Consider the following 16816-nt stretch of genomic DNA (forward strand, 5'->3'; position numbering starts at 1 on the left):
ACCAAATGGTCATGGAGATAAAAGCTGTTTTCCCTGCTATCTGAATAAATAGCTGTTTAATACGACATCTGTCTTTTTTTTTTTCCTGTGTGAATTTCCTTGCATTACCGTAAACAGGTGAAGACGGATTTGGTGGCTCCAGCTATTTGATTTAATGTCCTTATGTATATTGAAGGGTACTCAGGCCAGGATTGAGGTGTCATTTCAAACTATTCAATGTCACAAGCTGTTCTTCTTCTTCTTCTAAACGTGTACCGAAAAGAGTCACTATTTGATAACTACTTAAAGGTCTTATCGAGTGTCTGTGCCTATCCAACCTAACACCTTCCTAAGAACAACCTTGTGTCCTTGAATGGAACATTCCATGTTACAACTACTTTACAAAGGTCATACGCACAAGTATCATCGAAACAACCCGCAGCACTCATCCATCACTGATGTTATAGTATGTATGCACCGCTTTCATCATATTTTGCATATGTTGCTCCAAGGGTGCTGATTATGGCTGACCCTGTGCCTAGAGCAAAAAAATAAATTTAGTTGTAGTCTGTGCAATGACAAAAAGTTGAATCTAATCTAATATTTCTTTTTGGTAATTTTGTGGGGGTTGTCAAGGTCTCCTCCACCAGTTCCATGTTGACAAAGCTATGAAGCCGATTCCCCTGCCGTCATGACTGTCAAGCACCGTTAACTAACGGCCACTGGCACGTCTTTATGCAGACGTTTGTCAAGCAGGGGGCAGCGTGAACTCTTGGAACTCAAATGATTGCTTTTCCTACCAGACTATTAGCAGAGTAGCACTTTTTACAGTTTGCAACCTGTCCCACTCTGCCCCCAGAACGACTAGGCCATGTTTGTCCATAAACATCTACGCTACCGGTCAAAAGTTTTAGAACACCCTCATTCTTCCAGTTTTATTGAAATTCAAGCGGTTTCAAGTCCAGTGATTGGCCTGAAATGGGAACAAAGGTAAGCGATAATCTTGCCAGAGGTTAAAGAAAAAGTTTAGGTTAACAAAAACTGAAAAAATAATGTCAACTTCAACCGGCCTCCGTTTCAACTGCATAATACTTTACCTTGTCATTTCACCACCACTAGTTGCATTCTAGGAACATAGAACCACTTGTAACCTGCTGACCCAAATGGCTTTTTATCCTGGAGTGCTTTTCCCAATACCTAGCATTCACATCTACTGTAACTGACATACGCACAAATGATTATGTATATGATTATGTATGTATGTTATATAAATCCTATGATTTATTCAATAAAATTACATTTGAAAAGTTAAAAAAAAAAAATCAGGTTAGTTGTGTTTCAAATCAACGAGTCTAATCAACAAGGGACAGAATGTCATCAGATTGGAAGGTTTCTAGCCAATGAATGTTTGTCAGGGAGGGCACTGTAACGTATGGCTTTTCTGGGACCATCCCTCCATACTGTTCCACTTCAAGCATTTCAGATGTTCTCTTTCATAGTATTCGTTTCGTATCTCACTATGGGAACGCCCCCTGCGTGACCTCATCAGAAGCTGAATTACACTGCGCCAGCCCATTGGCTGGCCCAGGCGACGCTTGTGTCAGGAGGGACGGGACCCTCCGCCTATATAAGGCTTACACACGGCGTCTGTCGTCATTCAAAAACCTCCTCTCGCTTCTCACTGGAGCTGACGACAACTGTGCGGGTGGCTAAAGCTAAACAGTCCACAGATACGAGCGACCAACTCGTGCCGACGGGCGCTCTGCTGCTAAACTGCACTTCGTTGACGTTCACAGGAGTTGAAATACTTCTGTTGAAGAGTAGGAATACTCTGACTCGGGGTAGCGATACCCTGTGTTACGATTCGAGTAGCAATACTCACCTTGCTCGGAACGAAAAGAGTAGCAATACTCCTCGTTCTGAACGACACGAGTAGCAATACTCCCTGTTCTGCGAGTAGGAATACTCCGAACGGTTACGGGTAGCAATATCCAGTGTGAGAGACAAAAGTAGAAATAACTTTATCTCTATAACACACTGCTAGCGGGTAGATAGTAATATCCCTCCCCTGGCCCCTCTGTTTCCCTTGATAGCTGACAAGCTAACGGGTGAAGTAGCGAGGCCTGCTAGCAGCTAGCCTACAACCCCCTAGCCAGCAATGGCTAACGTTTTAAGAATAAAAGGTTTATGAGGAAATTAGCATAGGGAGAGTATGCAATGTTTATGTAGATGTGTCGTATATTTCTGTAGTATGTATGATCTATGTATGAATATGTAGTATATTTTAAACACACACACATACCAGGGCATGCAAGGACATGATGCCCTCTAACAATGAGGGTTCTATGGCAACCAGATGACCAACAGGGACCTCTGGGGGTTGGGCAAAGACACACATACACGCTGGCCCCTCCCCTCTGGAACGAAACGGGGAGAGAGGGAGAGAGCGTTCTCTTTCCAGCCCAGGTCCACGGGGAACACATGTAATGTATGTATCTGTCTGATTAAATTGTCTTAAACTCAATATCTGTTCTTTGATTCATAGCCAATAAGAGAAATAAGCAACAGAACACAACAGAAAAAGAAAAAAAAGAAAATGTATTGTGCAACCAGTGAAATAAGAGTCTGTTGACTTCATGGTAATGGATTATTGATCCTGTCTCTTGTCAGGTGGTTGGTAGGATTTTTCTAATCATTTACATTTACATTTTTGGCTTTCACATTTACATTCAGACACCTTATTCCAAAGCGACTTACAATCAATACATTTGACTAAGCAAGTGAATCATCAATCCATCAGTTGTAGCAGGAAGAGTAATCTAGCTCAGGCCCGGGGCCATTGGCAGTCTCAGTGATAGAAGGAAAACATTTTTTTGTATACATAGACACTGGAGAACAGAGAGAGAGTACAGGGAGGGCAGTAGAAGTCTTAGGGGACACAGTAAAGGGGAAAAGCAGGTGTCTCAGGAGACGCAGTGCTGGGGGGTAGTAGATGTCTCAGGAGGAGCAGTTAAGGTGTAACCTGAAGAGATGGGTCTTCAGCCTCCGACCGGAGATGGGTTGTGACTGCCGTTCAGGAGTCAGAAGTACAGGATCATAGAACCACATCGACCTGGTTGAGGTCAGGGTTGTTTGGTCTTGGTCCTCCTCCTCCTCCCTCTGCAGCACAGGAGTCTGAGCAGGGCGGCGGCGGAGAGCAGGGGGAGCGTCCCAGCGGCCAGCAGCAGCAGCAGCACGTCCACAGAGTGGTACGCATACCAGGGCATCCTGTAGGCCTCCGTACGTAGGTGAGACGCCCCCCCGTGACGCATCACAAACTCCACCCAGAAGATGGCTCTGTCCAGGGGCTTGGTGGGCTGGTCCTTGTGCAGATGGGACAGCCTCTGCATGCTCTGCCTGTAGGGGGCGTGGTTGAGCACCTCGTCCAGGGCCTTCTGGAAGGTGTGTCCTCTAACACTGGCCAGATCCAGGATCCTGGCGGCGCCTGTAGGAGAAAATTATTTCATTTCAATGAGACATTTTTTCATCCTTCATCTCTAAATCCTCATCTTCACTTAAACGTGACCACCCCTCATCATTGATTGGCCTCACCTGAGGGCGTGACTGTTACATCTGTACAAACACTTTTTTGAGGACGTTTGACTGTCAGACCTCGGTCTGTTATGCTTGTAAACTGTTCTCCTTTTGCAAAAGATAATTAAATACATTTTCTATATGCAATCTGAAGAGAGCAGGCTGCCCTTTGATATTTTATTTTTAGATACTTAAATAGTTATTTTACACGCCTCTCTCCTGCAGGCGGAGCAGGTTGTCGTACTGGTCGAAGAACACGGGGATGCCCAGCACCGGGACGCCGTGGTAGATGGCCTCCTGGACTCCGTTGGTTCCTCCATGGGCCACGAAGGCTTTGGTCTGGGGGTGACCCAGGAGGTCCTTCTGAGGCATCCAGGCAACCAGCAGAGTGTTGTTACCCACGGTGGAGGGGCGCTCCCCGACATGTCTCCAGATCACCTAGTCATAATAATAATAATAAATTAGACTCATATAGCGCTTTTCTAGACACTCAAAGACGCTTTACAAACTGAAAAGATTGAGTAGTAATAATAAAAAGGTAAACAGAAGAAAGTATAGGGGGCCTAATTAAGGTAGTGCTGGGGAGACATGGGAAGGGGAGAGGGTTAACTGGTGAAGGCTATATTATATTTATAATATATTATAGTAGTAATATAAATATAAGTAAATAAACCCCTCAAAAAAAGTTCGGAAACACTTTTCTTGTTGATTATTCCTCCCCTTTAATACCAATTGGTATTGTATTTTATATCGTTGGAAAGCGTGATTGGTCACCTTTATAATGAGGTACAACTTGTAAGGATCATACATTCATGGAATGAGTAACACAGCTAAATGTGTGGGTAGCGGCCCAAATTTTTTTGCCAAAATCCCCTGCAATATTCTTCTGTTGGTATTCACTCTCGTTTTGAGCTTCAAGTGCTGGCAGGTGTATGTCAGTCACAGGTGTGTGACTGGCACCTGAATGGCACCTAATTGACAGGAATGATATTCTGGGGCCAGTGGCGATCCCATATCTCCAGAATCTGGGACCTAACTCCATCCTCCATGATGACAACGCTCGCCCCCACAGAGCCAGGATAATCACAGAGCACCTCCAGAATTTGGGAGTGGAGAGGGTGGAATGGCCTGCCGTGAGTCCAGACCTCAACCCAATTGAACACTTGTGGGATCAGCTTGGGCGTGCTGTACGTGCCAGAGTGACCAACGCAACCATGTTGGCTGACTTGCGGCAAATCCTAGTTGAGAAATGGGATGCCGTCCCACAGCAGTGTGTGACCAGGCTGGTGACCAGCATGAGGAGGAGGTGCCAAGCTGTTGTGACTGCGTATGGATCTTCCACACGCTACTGAGGTCCCTGACAGTGTAAAATTAATAAAGTGTAAAAATGGCCAATATGTGTTGTTTTTTCCTTATTACTGTGGGAGAGTGCAATCATCCAATCCACCAAGCAACTCAAAACGAGAGTGAATACCAACAGAAGAATATAGGGGATTTTGGCAAATATTTTTGGGCCGCTACCCACAAGTTTAGCTGTGTTGCTCATTCCACGAATGCATGATCCTTACAAGTTGTACCTCGTTGTAAAGGTGACTAATCAGGCTTTCCAACGATATAAAAAACAATACTAATTGGTATTATTAAAGGGGAGGAATAATCAACAAAAAAGCGGGGTTTATAACGGTGATGAAAATTGGTTCAACTTCACATTACCTTATACCTGTGTTATAAACCTGTAATAACTAGCAACAACATTATACTAATTCAATGTCACATTATTACTTGATTTACTAATTGCTTTTTTTTGATACACGAGTGTAGTTTCAAAAATACATTAAAGAGTTTATCTTTTTTTTCTACCTTCTTGAAAAACTGAATTAGTACCTTCTGAGGCAGTTTGGCAAAGACACTGGCGATCTCTTCAGCGATGTCATTGTGTAGAGCGTTGACCAGCGTCCCCAGAGACATGACAATCACCCCGTGCTCCCCGGCGCTCTGAACAAACTCCTCCAGCTCTCTGGGAAGGGGCTGGGCCGGCTTACACTGGAACCCCCCCATGTAGACCACGTTGGGCATGGTGGGCCGGGGGAACTCAAACACAAAGTCTACCCTCATCAGCCAAATGTCCGCTTCTTGGATGAGGCTGATGATGTCACATCCTCCCTCAAAGTACTTATCACAGATGGCGTCATAGCTCGGCCCTATCAGGAACTTCTGTTGGAAGACAATGATGCTGTGGAAAAGCATGTTCTTGACCCTTTGGACAAAGCTCATTTTGTCTGTGAAGCCGGACCCTGGGACAGGGATATAAGAGAGGGGCGAAGGAGCGATGGTAAAGTGTCCCTCTCCACTGGTTATCCAGCGAGCATTGAGCACCACAGGCAGATTGAGATATTTGGCCAAAACAACCCCTCCTCCTACAGCTGGGTCAGTCAGAACCAGGTCGAACTGAGTGTCCTGAAGCCTCTTCACCAAGGGTTTGTCATCCAGAAGGTGAGACAGCATCTCACAGGCCAGGAAGTGGGCCTCCGAGATCATGGAGAGAAACTCTTTGGTGAGTTTGAAAAACGTCAGAGCCGAAGCCCCCTCTCTCTGAGCCTGAACCAACGAATGAATTGTGTTAATTATCAAGTAATAATACTAATAATAATAATGCATTTTATTTATAGGCGCCTTTCAGAGCACTCAAGGACACCTTACAGAGGATAATTTAAAAACAAGCAACAAATTCAAACAGGTTCAAACAGTGATTCAAACAAACCAAAACAAGACAAAACAAAAGAAATAAAAAACAACCATCAATTAAAAATACGCCAGTTTAAAAAGGTGGGTTTTCAGGCAGGATTTGAAGGTGGAAAGAGAATTAGTGTTGCGGATGTCTTGTGGGAGAGAGTTCCAGAGACGGGGGGCAGCAGAGTGACTGAAGGCTCTAGACCCCATAGTGAAGTCATGTCAATTCATGTGACCCATCTCTTTTACAGGATTACAGAAGTTCTGAGGAAAATACCTTCATGTGTTTCTGGATGTAGACCTCAAAGAAGTCGTCATAAGAAGCGTTCTCTGTAATAGTGACCGAGGTGTAGAGAGGAGACTTCTCAGCGATGTACGAGCTTGTTGAGGCTCGGACCACGGTGAGGTTATGTCCCCTGGCGTGGAGCTCCTCGATAAGAACCTTCATGTTCACCCAATGGCTACCGGACACCGGGTAGACCAGGACATTTCCTCCATGGCAGGGTGGTGACAGCAGTAAGGATGTCAGACAGACACTGAGGAATGCAGGTGTCCCCCATGCAGGACCAGGATGCATTTTGTCTGAAATTAAAGAAGAAAGATATATTGACTCACCTAACATATTTTTAAAAAATAAAAAAACCGAATCATTTCTTGGTTGTCTCAGCACTTTTTAAAATGTTCTCAAGTCACATCCAGTACATCCATCACCTCATTTGTTGCTAATAGCAACTTGCTATGTGTTGGAGTGTCGTGGAAATCGACGTTCAGATTAACTGGTCCTTGGTGAGACATAGGCAAAAAAAAGTCGTTTGCAAAGTACGGCGTTCCATCACAAGTAAGCGAAGGTTCTAGCAATAGAAGGCCCTGCACAGAGGGGGTTTCATACAGTATCAGTGCTTCAACCTTGACCAAAATGATTATTGATATTGATATGAATGATATTTATTATGAAAAATGTTTAAATAATAATTAATCGCCCCCACACGCGCTTGCAAAACAGTTTTGTGTTTGGTCCGAGTTTAGCGGGAAATTTGGATTTCAGGATATTCCTCTCCTCCGCTGGTCCCTTGAAAAGAAACGTCAACTCACTCACGCGGCCAGTCTGATAGCAGCGGACTGCTAACGTCCAATCACAACAATGATTTTGTACAGTTCAGTATAATATTTGTAGATATGTTTTCGTTTAAATAATATTCACTCTGTCTTTTAGTTTCACACTCAAAAATCCCTCAAACGGTTCACTCTACAGCGGGAGAACAGGTGTCAGAAGAAGAGCCATCAGCATCGGCTAGCTGTGGTGGTGGATCAGCAGACATTAGCATCGGCTAGCTGTGGTGGTGGATCAGCAGACATTAGCTAGTAAAAAAACGATTCTTATGTGCCGTCACTTTAGCAACGACAGTATTGGCAGGGAAAAAGAAGGGGAGTCGATTTTTTTATTGACAACGGAATTACATGCTGGAGAATTCAGGGAACATTTGGACAATAAGAGACACAAGGGAGAAGTACGGGAAAACAGGGCTCATGTGGGTGTCATCAAAGGTAAGAGTTGGTTTTCTTTAACTCAGCTGATACTCAGCTGTTTACCGAATGCTCCATCTGACTGTCACACTGTGATTTTACTTGTGTAATATGGTGGGTTGACATAATTCACCCACGGAACTATGGGTTGGGAGTATTGTTCCGCACGGACAGATAAGTGCGTGGTACCCGAGTTGTTTATTCAGTTCTATTTACTGCTTGAGTGTGTTGTTGACAATCGTTCATATCCTACATTAAACGTTTAACTTTGTCATTTGATACGCCGCCTACGACTCCCGTCTCTCGGCACTACAGTTAACAGTTAATCAGTAACGTTAGCCGGTTTTGTGCTCTCATGTAGGCCTACTTCGTATTGATGAGCTGATGATCTTTGTGTGTGTGTGTGAGTGTGTGTGTGTGTGTGACTGTCAGTCACAAGTTTATATTCTACGGATGTTGTTCAGTAAGCTACTGTATGCGCGTTCTTGGTTCTGTGTGTACTCGTGTACTTCATATTCGATGAGCTGATTATCTTTCACTGTGTGTGTCAGTGTCAGTGTCTTGACTTGGGCGTATCTGTCAGTCACGTATATTATTATGATCCAAAGATGGATATTATACGGTAACCTACGTTCAGTGCTGTATGTATGCGCGTTCTGCTGCAGCTGTAGCCTCCGGATATCTTGGTATTTGATCACCTGCTATATAAAACATCGCCGCTCGGCTTTAATGGCTTAACCGTTTTTTTTTTGGGGTGCCACGCTCCCTCTAGTTTTTCGTGAAATTACGTCGTTGTTTTGAGCGCGCGTGCACGTTTCATGCACGTGCACGTGGGGAAAGATATTTATGCCCCCACACCCGAAGGCCAGTCCGTGAAAATATTGTCTTACATGAAACCGGTCCGTGGCGCAAAAAAGGTTGGGGACCGCTGCTCTAGAGGACAGATTGGACACTTTCGGGGACACTTGGTGCCTTCCTGGCTGCCCTCTGTCCGTTCCCTTTAGGCCATGCGCGTTCCAGTATGTACACTATGTGTACAAAAGTATTGGAGTGTACTACAAAAGTATTGGGACACCCGAACATCACACCCATATGTGCTTGTTGAACTTCTCATTCCAAAACCATGGACCTCCTGCGTCACAGCCGCCCCTAAAAGGAAAAGTGACTCATTGGCTGTCAACTAGGGCATGTCAAACATGAACGCATAATGTCCTTTAGAACCACAAGAGCACAAATATATTGGACAGGAAAGGATTGCTCTTTTACTATGCGTTGCCATTTTTCGGTAGCCTACCTAGGTACAACGAAATTTAAATGACAGTCCTAAGATAATAAAACACAAGAATGAGACATAAATAGATATAAATAGGGGGATAAGTGATGGGTAGGAATCTGAGAATGTATCTATTATGTAAACTTCTATACTTCTATACACTATATGGCCTATTCACAGGGGGGTATATAGATAGGGGGGAGTTAGCATGTAACTGTGTGCTTTTATAAACATATCAACATATGAACTAGTAACTTATATACAGTATATGAAAACCTAAACACAAGAATGTAAACATATTGCAGGGTTATAGAACATTGCACTATTCCCTTTTATTCAAATTCTTCACAGAGACACAGTGTTTAGCATCTAAGATAACAGCTTTAACTATTGATTGTGACCTTTAGAATGAAACTACTAACTTTCCTATGTGTGTGTTTACAAATTCACCTCTGCACAGCTTTCTACTTCTTGTATATGACTAAATGAGTTGAAAAAAATAAGAAAATGCAGTTGAAATTCACTCACCTGTGCTATAGAGACCATAGAGTTATAACACGGTGTGACTGTTACTCATATAGAAAATGAAATGAATATAATATGAGCTCAAACTCAAAAAAAGTTAATGATGATTGGTCTGATCGCAGGTGAATGATTTACATAGAAAACATACCACACTGGGCTATGAACCAACCTGGAGGTCTGGGATACAAGTATGCATGAGCACATCATTGACCTCTCACCCACATTACAGGCATTCTGATCACCAGTCCAACTCACTGTCCACCACCCCACTACCCCACTACCCGCCACAGACACAGGGAGAAGAGCTGAGTCATAACTGAACAGGCATAGCTATCAAAACATTTCCAGTACAGTAGGCCAGTGTTTAAAAGCTTCCTACAGCAATCTCAATGGTGGTCTACCTCAGTGGTTCTCAAACCTCTCCTCTGGGACCCCCAGCCGCTCCACATATTTGATCTGTTCCACCACCAGCACACCTGATTCAACTAATCACGTTTAGTTACTTTTTTAAATAGTGTTTTATAGTGTAATACATTTTTTAAAATGAGTCACATTTTAAGGCCTATAATAACTTCTATATTTACTTCATTCACCTTATTAACCTATTTATATACTGGGTTATTAGCCTGTATGTATTTATGATTGATAAAACGTTCATGCATAATTATTATTGGTTATTATTATTATTATTGTTATTATTGTTGTTGATGAGGCTTATATTTTCTATTAAAAAAAACATTTTACTTCAGGAAGCCAGGTAGGCCTACCTCAGGGAGATGACTGGCCCTGGTTGGTGGTACACAGCTTGTCTATTCTGGGGGAGATGGAGGTTGTCAGGCAGAGCATCATGTCATCCTTTGGCTGCAGTCTGGAATGGTATTTGCTCTTCAGGTAGGTGAGGGAGGAGAATCCACTTTCACAAAGACAAGTTGTTGCCAAAGGCAAGAGGCTCACCATGGCCTTTGCTGTCAGTTGGGGGAAGTATTTCTGGCAATGGATCCAGAACTGGGTGACAGGCTTTGGCTGTCTGTCAACAGCTCCCTCAAAACTTGCAACATCTGTGACAACATTGTGCTGTGTGATAAAACTGCACATTTTTAGAGTGGCCTTTTATTGTGACCAGCCAAAGGCACACCTGTGCAATAATCATGCTGTAATCAGCATCTGATATGCCACACCTGTCAGGTGGATGGATTATCTCGGCAATGGCAAAGGAATTGGTTGTTATGGAGATGTGAGGTTTGTTGTCGTCTGGGGCCTCCCCTGCTGGGCACACACACACACACACACACACACACACACACACACATCAGATTGTTCTTTCCAACAGGCTTATTAGACAGACCGTGTGTGTGTGAGTCTGAGTGTGTGTGTGTGTGTGTGTGTGTGTGTGTGTCTGTCTGCGTCCCTGTGTGTGTGTGTGTGTGTCTGTCTGCGTCCCTGTGTGTGTGTGTGTGTGTGTGTCTGTCTGCGTCCCTGTGTGTGTGTGTGTGTGTCTGTCTGCGTCCCTGTGTGTGTGTGTGGGTGTGTGTGTGTGAGTCTGACCTTTCTTGATCAGGTCCAGCTGGGTTCCCTGGTCTCCGACTTTATTGCCTTTGCTGCTGTAGAACTGGTAGAAAAAACAGAACAGTACAAAAAAATGTTTTTCTTCTATCACGGAGACTGCCAATGGCCCCAGGCCTGAGCTAGATTACTCTTCCTGCTACGACTGGTGAACTGATGATTCACTTGCTTAGTCAAATGTATTGATTGTAAGTCGCTTTGGAATAAGGTGTCTGAATGTAAATGTGAATGCCAAAAATGTAAATGTAAATGATTCGAAAAATCCTACCAACCACCTGACAAGAGACAGGATCAATAATCCATTACCATGAAGTCAACAGACTCTTATTTCACTGGTTGCACAATACATTTTCTTTTTTTTCTTTTTCTGTTGTGTTCTACATAAACATTGCATACTCTCCCTATGCTCATTTCCTCATAAACCTTTTATTCTTAAAACGTTAGCCATTGCTGGCTAGGGGGTTGTAGGCTAGCTGCTAGCAGGCCTCGCTACTTCACCCGTTAGCTTGTGTAACGATGGTCAAACAGGCAAACTTCTTTCAACCAATTCTTTTTATTGATCTGCATGGAAGACATATAAAACACAAATCTTCCTCTGGTCTGCAGCTCTTGTGAATCTATTCAGATGGCAGACATATTCTGGTTGTCCCACCGTGTATGTATATTTCACATCAGGATAATTTGTTTACAGAAAGAACACAAATTTCCCTCAAACATTACAAATAACAATTACAAACAACATGTGGAGCAACATACCTGCATGGAAGACATATAAAACACAAATCTTCCTCTGGTCTGCAGCTCTTGTGAATCTGCGCATTCAAAATAACAAACAATAAATGTTCACAAACATACAATCCGTGGACGAAACTATACAGAAATCATCACAATACATGTAAAAACAAACAGCACAGTACTACACCAACATTTTCACCTTACATTACAAGATTCTCCACACAAATAATAAAATACGAGGAGCATTTTACATCGCGCACATACCTATTCAGATGGCAGCCATATTCTGGTACCACCGTAAGTATGGCAACAACAGAAGGACAATGAACGCGCAGACCTGCAGTACACCCAAACTCCAAAGGGGGCTCCAACAACAACCAGGGCTGCTCAAGCACAGCGAAACTCATCTACATTCACCACAACTAAACATACATTCCCAACTCTGTTACACTTGTCAGCTATCAAGGGAAACAGAGGGGCCAGGGGAGGGATATTACTATCTACCCGCTAGCAGTGCGTTATAGAGATTTAAGTTATTTCTACTTTTGTCTCTCACACTGGGTATTGCTACCCGTAACCGTTCAGAGTATTCCTACTCGCAGAACAGGGAGTATTGCTACTCGTGTCGTTCAGAACGAGGAGTATTGCTACTCTTTTCGTTCCGAGCAAGGTGAGTATTGCTACTCGAATCGTAACACGGGGTATCGCTACCCTGAGTTAGAGTATACCTATTCTTCAACAGAAGTAGTTCTACTCCTGTGAACGTCAACCTATGCAGTTTAGCAGCAAAGCGCCCGTCGGCACGAGTTGGTCGCTCGTATCTGTGGACTGTTTAGCTCTAGCCACCCGCACAGTTGTCGTCAGCTCCAGTGAGAAGCGAGAAGAGGTTTTTGAATGACGACAGACGCCGTGTGTACGTCTTATATAGGCGGAGGGTCCCGTCCCTCCTGACACAAGCGTCGCCTGGGCCAGCCAATGGGTTGGCGCAGTGTAATTCAGCTTCTGATGAGGTCACGCAGGGGGCGTTCCCATAGTGAGATACGAAACGAATACTATGAAAGAGAACATCTGAAATGCTTGAAGTGGGTTGGTCCCAGAAAAGCCATACGTTACAGTGCCCTCCCTGACAAACATTCATTGGCTAGAAACCTTCCAATCTGATGACATTCTGTCCCTTGTTGATTAGACTCGTTGATTTGACACACACCTAACCTGAATTTTTTTTTTTTTACTTTTCAAATGTAATTTTATTGAATAAATCATAGGATTTATATAACATACATACATAATCATATACATAATCATTTGTGCGTATGTCAGTTACAGTAGATGTGAATGCTAGGTATTGGGAAAAGCACTCCAGGATAAAAAGCCATATGGGTCAGCAGGTTACAAGTGGTTCTATGTTCCTAGAATGCAACTAGTGGTGGTGAAATGACACGGTAAAGTATTATGCAGTTGAAACGGAGGCCGGTTGAAGTTGACATTATTTTTTCAGTTTTTGTTAACCTAAACTTTTTCTTTAACCTCTGGCAAGATTATCGCTTACCTTTGTTCCCATTTCAGGCCAATCACTGGACTTGAAACCGCTTGAATTTCAATAAAACTGGAAGAATGAGGGTGTTCTAAAACGTTTGACCGGTAGCATAGATGTTTATGGACAAACATGGCCTAGTCGTTCTGGGGGCAGAGTGGGACAGGTTGCAAACTGTAAAAAGTGCTACTCTGCTAATAGTCTGGTAGGAAAAGCAATCATTTGAGTTCCAAGAGTTCACGCTGCCCCCTGCTTGACAAACGTCTGCATAAAGACGTGCCAGTGGCCGTTAGTTAACGGTGCTTGACAGTCATGACGGCAGGGGAATCGGCTTCATAGCTTTGTCAACATGGAACTGGTGGAGACCTTGACAAGCCCCCTCTTTCACTCACACCAATACAACCCCCACAAAATTACCAAAAAGAAATATTAGATTAGATTCAACTTTTTGTCATTGCACAGACTACAACTAAATTTATTTTTTTGCTCTAGGCACAGGGTCAGCCATAATCAGCACCCTTGGAGCAACATATGCAAAATATGATGAAAGCGGTGCATACATATAACATCAGTGATGGATGAGTGCTGCGGGTTGTTTTGATGATACTTGTGCGTATGACCTTTGTAAAGTAGTTGTAACATGGAATGTTCCATTCAAGGACACAAGGTTGTTCTTAGGAAGGTGTTAGGTTGGATAGGCACAGACACTCGATAAGACCTTTAAGTAGTTATCAAATAGTGACTCTTTTCTGTACACGTTTAGAAGAAGAAGAACAGCTTGTGACATTGAATAGTTTGAAATGACACCTCAATCCTGGCCTGAGTACCCTTCAATATACATAAGGACATTAACGTAGATGCTGAAAAACATCGAGCTTGTCCAAGACAGCTGGTGTTAACGCTCAGCATCAGCGGGCTGCAAAATGCAACACACTTGCAGGGAGACTCTAGAATATATATTGCATCTCTTGTCTTCCGAACCGGTTCGCCGTCTCGTCACAGGGGAAACTAGGAGCTTCTTGGAGATCCTCCAGGGAGATGCTAGGGGTCTCTATCCCAGCGGGGGGGCACCTCTTCCCTCCCCTTCCCCCTCCCCTCTGCCAACAGTCCGATGAGTGCATCCAAACCTCAGTGGGGTTTGGGAACATGGCCGTCCACGTAGAAGTTGCGGGTGACCCTGGGGAGGGTCAGCTCCATGCCTTCCATGTCGGGGGTGAGGATGACCTGGCAGCTCAGGCGAGAGTTCTCCTGCAGACCGGGGGCCATGTCCAACATGTCGTCCTCTCTTTCCAAAGGTTCTGGTATCTTCTCCATATAGTTGCTCATCACGTACACATGACATGTTGAGCAGGCCAGTGATGCCTCGCAGGCACCTTCAAGTTCAATGTTGTGTTTATGGGCCAGGTACATGGCGTTGTCTCCCACCTTCCCCTTCACATGGATCCTCTTTCCAGCTCTGTCTATGTACACCACGTTTACTCTACAGAGCAGAGAGAGAGTTTGCAGAACATTATTTGAACACTCAACTACTCAACAGCAAGGCGAATAATTCTAACTACCATAGTCTAAATGAGATGCCATGTCTAACTGAGAAAACGTGTAGCATTGCATATAATCTGTTAAACAGGCAATTCTGATGACTTCTTATGGGATAATAAGGTAGTGGTTAGTGTGAGTGAAAAGCGAAGAAACCAACAGCTGTCACACAATTACACACAGTAGCCTAGAGATGAAGCCCATAGACTGGAGCGCACACGCCATCACAAGAACACTAGATTCTCCTGAGCTTTGCATCAACCTTGCATCATTACTTACACATCTTCTTCGAGGTCTTCGGAAATTCTCTTCACCCCCTCAACACTGTGGTACTGACCTGTGGAAACGGACCAGAGACATTGTGGATAATCTTAAATGAATACTATTACTCGTTAATCCACCGAGAGAGATGCTGAAGATCTAATCTCCATTGTTTGTCACAAGGGTTTCATTCAAGATCGCTTCCGAATCGGAGTGGATTTGAGATGAGTCATGCAACTCTGTTACAAAACATGTTGCGTAGTTTCAATGACACGGGTTTGATTGATTGATTGAAAACTGTATTAGAAGATTTGCAGAAGTAGGTACATGAAAGTACATATTACATACAAGGTCAACTAAAAGGATAAAAACCCAAGAAAGCCACTGGCTTATTTCAATTGGGGTCCTTGTATGTCATGCATGGTCAGCGGATGGTCAATTCACCCTATATGAAATTATGTAGAGTCACTAATTAATGTATGGTCCACATACCGTACGAACAGTTACGTGTTCTTTCTTTGCACATCGTTTTACGACCGAATTAACGGGACAGGTTAGAGAGCTCCAGCTATCTTACGCGTGTTGTTTAAAGAGATAGGAAATGTTAGGATATTTATAGCATAGTATAGAGTACAGCACAGTGTTTTATTTGTACAGTATAGTATAGTGGATAGTGTACATAGCCTTTATTTATGTAAACCAGCTCTTTTCCCTTCTTGTTTTTAGTTTTTTTTTTCCTAGCACCAGGGGAGCCACCCCTCCTAAATGTCGTTGTATGGTACCTGTACTATAGCAATGACAATAAAGACCATTCATTCATTCATTCATTGTGGATACTCTTAATGAATCATATTACTCGTTAATCCACCGAGAGAGATGCTGAAGGTCTAATCTCCATTGTTTGTCACAAGGGTTTCATTCATTCATTAATTAGTTCATTGAAGATCGCTTCCGAATCGGAGTGGATTTGAGACGAGTCATGCAACTCTGTTACAAAACATGTTGCGTAGTTTCAATGACACGGATGCCATGCATGGTCAGCGGATGGTCAATTCACCCTATATTAAATTAATGTATGGTCCACATACCGTACGAACAGTTACGTGTTCTTTCTTTGCACATCGTTTTACGACCGAATTAACGGGACAGGTTGAGCTCCAGCTATCTTACGCGTGTTGTTTATATGCCGGTACATTTAGCCAACGAGGGGGGTATTCCATCAACGTCGCTAAAGGAAAATCCTGGCTTATTTTTGATAACTTCTCGCGAGACTTATCAGAATATGCCTGGATATTTTTAGGAACTCTCGCGAGACTTGTCAGACTAAACCTGGATTTTCTTTTAGCGATATTGATGGAATACCCCCCAGACCAACCAACCAACTCACCTATCGATGTCTGCAAATGTCGGCTCAACGTCCGAAAAGGATCCACAGCTCGTCCTCTCTTTGAATGAGTATATATATATACACCAGTCCTGCAACTGTTCAATCTGCTGAAAGGACATGTGCTACAGTCAGGTTTAACTCTGGAGAGTCTGACAGTCAGTCCCACGCTCGACCGAACTGCAGCGGCGGCCGCCAT

General features: G+C 43.6%; 2 protein-coding genes across 2 annotated transcripts; both read right to left on the reverse strand.

The window, feature by feature from the left end:
- Positions 1-2558: 2558 nt before the first annotated feature.
- LOC308153001 (UDP-glucuronosyltransferase 2C1-like) lies at positions 2559-9664 on the reverse strand. Its single transcript, XM_080526083.1, has 5 exons — positions 9608-9664; positions 6560-6864; positions 5437-6150; positions 3765-3990; positions 2559-3463 (listed from the first exon to the last, which is right to left on the reverse strand). Exons 2-5 carry the CDS (start codon positions 6857-6859, stop codon positions 3102-3104), a joined length of 1602 nt encoding a protein of 533 aa, XP_080382209.1. The 5' UTR covers positions 6860-6864; positions 9608-9664; the 3' UTR covers positions 2559-3101.
- Positions 9665-14564: 4900 nt separating this feature from the next.
- Positions 14565-16816, reverse strand: LOC308154544 (ferredoxin-2, mitochondrial-like; the record flags this gene model as incomplete). The annotated part of the gene is made up of 3 exons (XM_080527690.1): positions 14565-14916; positions 15252-15342; positions 16738-16816. The coding sequence occupies 3 exons, from the start codon at positions 16814-16816 to the stop codon at positions 14565-14567; spliced, it is 522 nt and encodes a 173-aa protein (XP_080383816.1).

Source organism: Nansenia antarctica (assembly GCF_963989245.1).
Source record: "Nansenia antarctica genome assembly, chromosome: 3".
In the NCBI taxonomy this organism is placed as follows: domain Eukaryota; kingdom Metazoa; phylum Chordata; class Actinopteri; order Argentiniformes; family Microstomatidae; genus Nansenia; species Nansenia antarctica.